The 7241-nt window shown below is 40.7% G+C and overlaps 1 protein-coding gene across 1 annotated transcript in view; it reads right to left on the bottom strand.

Annotated features, from left to right (window-relative positions):
- Positions 1-4431: 4431 nt before the first annotated feature.
- The window catches only part of UBL3 (ubiquitin like 3), a 70747-nt gene continuing 67937 nt past the window's right edge, over positions 4432-7241 (bottom strand). Inside the window, exons 4-5 of the mRNA XM_060234729.1 lie at positions 5806-5883; positions 4432-4839 (exon numbers count right to left, since the gene is read on the bottom strand). Of these exons, the coding sequence (XP_060090712.1) occupies positions 4787-4839; positions 5806-5883 (131 nt within the window). The 3' untranslated portion in view covers positions 4432-4786. The remainder of the gene's footprint in view (positions 4840-5805; positions 5884-7241) is intronic.

The following is a 7241-nucleotide window of genomic DNA, read 5'->3' as shown; positions in this document are numbered from 1 at the left end:
GGTAAACCATCAGCGTCCATAGGTAGGACCGAGTTAGAAATCAAACTAGTTACAGGGTCATCCACTGTTGGTAACTTTAGCCTTTTAGTGGCTTGTGGAATAAGTGAATAGAGCTTGGAGAGGACCTGCTGACTGGCCTTAGGTTTAGCTGGTCGCTCCCATTCTGCTTTGACTAGAGCAAAAAAGGCCGCCGGCAAGGGAACCCCTGTCTGGGTCTTGCTCAGTTTTGGCATCATCTCCCCTGAACCCATGGGGAGGTCAGGGTCCAACTCCTCATTTTCCTTAGGAGTGGCCACAAAATTAAGAGTCCTCAGTACTTTGGGGAGTAATTTTGAATAATATTCAAAGGGGAAAAGCCTAGATTGTTCAGTGTCGGGCTCTTCCTCCTCATCTGAGAGCTCGCCTTCCTCTTTATCTGACAGTTGCTCAGAACCCTCAGATTCCTCAGCCGAACTCATGCGAGGGGAATCCAAGCCCAAATGAGGCTTGACCTTGGATTGCCGTTGAAAGTCACTAGGGCTAGGATCCCTGGGTCTTTTCTTTCCCTCTTGCTCTTTTGGTTTTGCCATGGAAGCAGAAGAGTCCATCTGTTGACGGAGGTCCTGGCCCAACTCCTTTAACATTTCCTTTTTAAGCCACTGGAGGAGATTTGACTTGGCATCCTCCCCTGAGAGATCAATATTCTGAGCCTCTTGCTGAGGGGTCAGAGCCCCTGAAAGAAGAGGCAGGTCGAATTCAGAGGGAGAACTGCTGTGGGAACCAGCCGCCATTGCTGCCTTACACGTCACTAAAAAGGAAGGGAAAGCATAGGCACTAGACGAAAAAGGCGGGAAGAACTCAAAATGGAGGGCTGTGTGCTTAACTACGCCCTCTAACCAGCCCAGGAACTTTGGGCGGGAAACACTCAAAATGGAGGGCTGTGCACTTAACTACGCCCTCTAACCAGCTTGGGAGCTTTCCAAACCCTTCAGGGGAAGAAAAAACCCCCTTCCATGGTGCTTTCCCCTTTTGCCAAGCACACTATGTGAGGCAGTTTGGGGTTAAAACAGTGCGGGCGGCAAGGGAACCTCCAGAACGCATGACGGTTTGCTAGCAGCCCTCCCGCCAAAGGGAGACTTACCGCTCCGCCGCTCTGTTTGCCGCCGCTTTTTTCCCTTCGTTTCTGACACGCCAGTGCAGAAAACGAAGCTCTCCGGGGCTCGGCCACTCGTTCCTCTGCTTGCTCCCGAGGAAACCGGCAGCTCTGCCCTCCGTCGGCGTTGTTGGGAGCGAGCCCAGCACTTCCGACCTTTGCCTGCGTCTTCTTCTTCTTCTTTCTTTAGCTATCCGGATCTTCTGCGCTTTCCCCAAGCGCCAGGAGAAAAACCGTCCTGCTCAGTGCAGGGCCGGGAAAGAACTGGCGAGGCCTGGGAGGTATAGGCCACTCCCCCTCCGGATCGATTGGAGCACCCGACCCTGTGATGAGGAGGAGGAGCCTATACCCCCAGTAGTCGGACCGACCCACTGTCCAGACCACCGGAGAAACCTTGTTGTGCCATAGCCCAGGGGTTCCCAACCATTTTGAGGCTGTGGGCACATTTGGGATTTTGACAAGGCAGAATAGAGCTAGACAGAAAATGTCACAGCTTAATTCCAGAAACACAGTACAGATACTTGTGCTATGCTGGCAGCTGCTGCCCAAGCAATATTTTTAAAAATCTGCACAGCCAAACAAGTCTCCAAGTCAGTCAGAAACCTTGCAGTGCAAAAGCCTCACCAGGCCCATCCACTTTCTAAAAACATTTGGTGGGAAAGAGAATTCCCTCCCCTTTGGTTCAAGATCTCTCTACTTTCTATTAACTGCTTGAGGGAAAAATTATGACAGACAGCGTAAGATTCTCCCAGAATGTTCAGATGTATTTTGTGTGAATGAGAACAAGTACAGACACACCCTGATTGTGGTCAAAGCTGTAATCACACTTCAGGAGTCTACATTGTCATCAGATTCTCAGAAATACCATAAGAGACAACTGGCACTGTTCCTAACAAAACTGAAATAGCATCCAAGGAAATCTGAACAATTAGGGCTACTAATGTCTAGCTTTCCATGTGTACTAAATTGAGCAGTCAGTGTAACAAACATGCTCAGACAAGGTTATAAGCGGAGATCCAGTAGCATTTTTAGTATCAATAATGCGGAATAACCATTCAACCAGTGCCTGATGGCTCAATTGAAGACAGGAGAGCAACAAAGCCCTAAACAGCTAGCCCAGAATATTTGCACCCACTCCTATACTCTATCCCAACCTTCAATTTCAATCAGAAATACCCTTAATCCAGGCCCTAATTCCACAACAACCACCAATGCCAAGTAATGTTCCTATAAAGCATTATTTGAAGAATACCACTGAGTCCTGTAATACCCTTACTGGGAGGTTAGATTTAAACTAAATGTCTCCTAGAATGATCACAGCCCTTTTGTTGGAAATTGGCTTTTGGGATGGAGAGATTTTTTTTTTTTTGGGGGGGGGGAGGCAAAAGGATTTAAAGATGTAAATAGCTGTTGTAATTAACATAATCATTACCATCATCTCCTTTTTAGGTTTCATTCAGAATACTTCATACATAGTCAACAGCAGGGTACTACTAATTTTCTTCTATAAACAGAGGGAATTCTCTTTTAAACTCTGACCTGAATCTCCCCAAGAAGTGGGAAAATTGTGTTAATTTATTTTCAGGAAATAATTCCTGACAAATGCCTAAATAGTGAAATAAACAATTCAATTTAATTAAATGTTAATGTCCAAAGATCACATAAAATACACCAAAACAATGATTAAATATACTGACTTCTTTGAGCCTCTTAGAAGTGCGGTATTTCCAAAGTCTTTCCGCAATATGGAGTGGGTATTTTTTTCTTTCAAAAAAGCGGCGGGGGGGGGGATTGTTTAGTGAGCCCAAGAATTCAGAGTGGTCTGAGTTGCTGATAAGGAATGTACATGGCAGCCATAGGTCTTCAGTTGTTCAGCCAAGCCCTAACGCTAAACAACACTGTCCTCTAGTCTGAAGTAGCTCCAATTCTTTTTGAAGACAACTGAAAAATGAATTGAAGGCAGAAAACAGGCCAGGTCATAGCCCTCAAATCACAACAAAGTGCACTACAATATTCTTCTTTTATTTAGTTTACAGAAGAATCTATCAGTACAGGTTGCAGAAAGAAAATGTTTAGTGCTATTTACAATTTGTTTTAAAACTCTGCTCTATACAAATTTAATTTTGATCATTATGAACAATATTTTTGTAGGCCTACTGCATATAAAGCATTTTGTCAAAGCAATAACATTGAATAAAATAACCCATTATGTTTAAATGAAGTTGATCATTCAGAAAACACGGAACATTTGTAAGGGCCATGGACTCAAGTACAGAACACAATGTCAACCTGCAATTTTTTTTAAAGCCTAAAGCTATTTATATGGATTATTACTGTATTACTCTACACGCCAATCTATATTTAAGTTCTATAGTTATGTTTTTATAAGATCTTTATTAAATATATTCTACATATTTGTAATTTCAACTAGGAAGAATTTCTTCCCAGTGAAAAAATATAAAATCTTTTATAATTTTTTACAGGTTTAGATGAAACTAACTCATGCTTTAGTGCTGTGCAAAAAATTGTTTTAGCATATCAATTTTTAAATTATTCATATGAAATAAAAGAATGGCATCCTTTGTAACTAACTACATATGCTTTTAAAAACCAGCTTCTGATTTCCAATACAATTGCAAGCACTAATACCAAATGCAGATTACATAAACAAAAAGTCATCATATGGCAGAGGAATTTTTTTGTCCTTTTTTTTCTTTTAGTTATTCCTTTGAAGTCACTAATGAGTAAGCATGACACTGGACACTAAGGTACGGATGAATAAGAATGACTGAAAAACATCAATTGCTGATTCAAAGACATAAAATTGATTAGTAAATGAGGTCTTCTAATATTTATGCACATTAATAAAAGCCTATGAACTACAGGAAATCACCCCTCCCATATTAAGGCTAGGAAATGCACTCTCTGCACTTATTTGTGCTGTCTGAACAAGCACTCAACTAATGTATGAGAGAAGAGTGCATGTTAATGAAAAAAAATTCAGTTTGAACAGCCCTCTACAGAGTGCTTTAAAATTACAGGCACATAGTTTGTTGCAGTGAAAATATATAATGTCTAAAGTCAGACTTAATTTTAGTTAGTATTTTGTGCCAGTTTGGCCACTAAGGTTGACTTTAGGTAGAATTTAGTAATTATTCCTCCTCTCCTTCAGTTGGCCATTACTGAATAATAATAATTTTTTTAAAAAGACTGCCGATAGTGTTTTCCAGTGCTGAATCATTTCTGTCTGCTTGAAATATTTAGAACTTTTGTTGATGAGGTCTATATATTGTCAACCATTTTTAGTGCAAATTGCATTTAGAAATGTTGATTGGTTAAAGTTCAGGTAAAGTATGATTTTATGGCAGCAAAATGATTCTTGTTGAAGAGAATAGTTAACCTTTTCCTGGAGACAGAATGCATTGGAGAAGTGATGCATTAATAAGTTTGTTCAACAACCAAAAAGTAGGGGGGAAAGTGTTCATTGCTCTAGGAAAAAAACATATGTGACAGTGTTCATGTAACATTTCAGTTGAATGGATTCACAGATAGGCTCTTCCTAAGGGCGTCTGAAGCGATGTTGGTCTCCTCTAGTCCAGCAGCATGAAAAACAAAAACTATTTTACATCACAAGTAGCAGATACAGCAGAGCTTTTACAGGATTACACAGCAATTGCTCTCTCCAGTTTTTTCACGATTCCTCTGACCTGCAGAACAAAAGAAGAGAAGAGGCTTAAGACTACTGCTTGACACGAGTGTGTCATATAAAGCTTTGGCTTAATTCTGAGCTGGACTACAGATTTGGGGTAAAGCATGTTAATTGGATAGGTAAGTGAGCATTTATAGTAGCAGGTTTTTAAAAACAAAATTGCTACTGTTTTTTAAGCTACCCTCTCGATTTCTCCTCAAGAAAAATTATTCATAAACCTTGAAAGAGTTACCTTGTTTTAAACAAATGTGGCAAGTGTACAACGACTTTGAATTATATGCCTATTGAGTCCAAGTCACTGATGCAGCAGAAGCAGATTACAGTAGTTTTGCTGGTTCATCAAATGCAGAAAGCAGACCTTGTTGTGGTTAATCAGGCATGGGTATTAGACTACTGCCATGTGCTCAGTGTGGGGCTGCTTATGAGGAATGCTCGGAAAGGCAGCTAGGTTCTTAATTGAAACTGGTCATGATCAGCCTACAAGATCGATAATCTGTCAACTCCATGGCTTCCTGGTTTGTTTCCGGGTTCCACTCAAAGTGATGCTTTTGACCTTTAAATGTGAACCCTGCTCAAGACCTGAGATCAGCTTCCAGGTTCATAAGCTGTATTATCAGAAGGGAGGTTAGGAGTGACAAGCCCTTCTTGATTGCTGCCATGGGGCTATGAAATTCTTTACCTCCTGAAGTCTGCTCCCTCCTGCTCTCCCAGTGACCTATTTCATAGAATACACATGAACTCTGGGACCAGGATGACCTTTTTGTTTTCTTGCGCTGACTTTTTTCCTGCTGCTTGATTATCCATATGTTTTCTTTTGAACCACTAATATTTTGAGTCAGTGTCTTTTATCACAGATTCCACAATTATATTTCTTATAAACTGCATTATAGGCTTCACTAAATAGGAAGGTAGAATATAAATCCCCTAAATAAAAAAGTTAAAAGCCAAATTCTGTTTCTCTTACCTTGAGAATTTGGCTCTGGCAATGTCTCTCTTGCCACCAAATGCATCACTGTTGTCTTGCCAAATGGAAGTTTTAATGCTGTGTGAGAAAAGGAGGAGAATGGTTAAATATCCCTCTTTGCCTCTACATGCAAATAATGTTGGAAATATCATTAATAATGTTAGTATCATTTTCAAAGCCTGCCTGTAGGGTAGGGTAGCCAAATTTGACTTGGGAAGTTCCTGGAGATTTAAAGGTGGGGTTTGGGGGAGGGAGCTCAGAGAAGGAAGTGACATCCACCCTCCAAAGCTGCTGTTTCCTCCGGATGAACTAATCTCTGTAGTCTGGAGATCAGTTGCAATTCCAGGAGAACTCTCAGTCCCACACTGAGGTTGGTGACCCTACTGCAAGTAGCTTACCTAAAGTATCCATTACCCAAAGTGCAGGTTATTTTTATAAATTACAGTAAGTAAATATTATCCATGAACTCCAGCCCCCAATATGGTCAGAAACATTCATACAATTTTAGGTAGTAGTTTGGACTAGTTAAAGTCATTATGAATTAACATTTTTAAAAAACTACTTTTTTAATTTTAAGTCACCTTGTTTTAGATCATTTGCCTTGCAGCAGGTCCCTTTTATTTTTTACCATATGAGATGGACAAAGGAATACGAGAAGTAACTGAAGTAGAAACTAATTTCATGTTAGTCTGTTGTAGCAAAATTGAACAAGACCTCAGGAGCATTTTCAAGACAAAACTTATTACAACATAAGCCTTTCATGAAGTAGAGCTCACTTGCTCAGATGCATGGCCATTCCATACATCTGATGATCTCTGACTCAAGAAAGTTTATTCTGAGCCCTGGCTTGGATAGCCCAGGCAAGCCCAATCTCGTCAGATCTCGGCAGCTAAGGAGGGTTGACTCTGGCAAGTACTTGGATGGGAAACCTTCTTGAAATACCAGAGCTGGGAGGGCAGGGGCAGGCTTTATTCAGCCACCTCTCTGAATATCCTCTATGCCCCTAGTAGGCAGTCAGTTCCAAAGGCTGCCATGATTCCAGGTGCACACACAAAAAACCAACAAAACAGAAAGACAATTTATTCTGTTAGTCTTCAGGTTGGTACTGGGCTCCAAAGCAGAGACTGCTGGTGGCTGTTATTCTCAAATAGACAAGCATGATGGGAGATTTTTCTGGACTTGTGTGAGATGTAAACTTTGTCGAACCAGTAGGGAATAATGACCACTGCTACTAAAGTCAGCATTTAAGCAAACAGAAAGCTTCCCCAAAACATCCAACATGTCCACATTTCACTTAAAAAGAAAACTTTTAAATGTGATGGGAGTAGTCAAACAAAGTCAAACAACTTAATTCTATTCAGGATTCTTGGGAGTTAATTAAATCCACAATAACTGAAGCTCAAGACAAAATGTATACCACAGATTAGGAAAGGTTA

Source organism: Heteronotia binoei, chromosome 3 (genome assembly GCF_032191835.1).
Source record: "Heteronotia binoei isolate CCM8104 ecotype False Entrance Well chromosome 3, APGP_CSIRO_Hbin_v1, whole genome shotgun sequence".
In the NCBI taxonomy this organism is placed as follows: domain Eukaryota; kingdom Metazoa; phylum Chordata; class Lepidosauria; order Squamata; family Gekkonidae; genus Heteronotia; species Heteronotia binoei.
The sequence above is the reverse complement of the archived record's forward strand: the minus strand, read 5'-3'. Positions and strand labels throughout refer to the sequence as shown.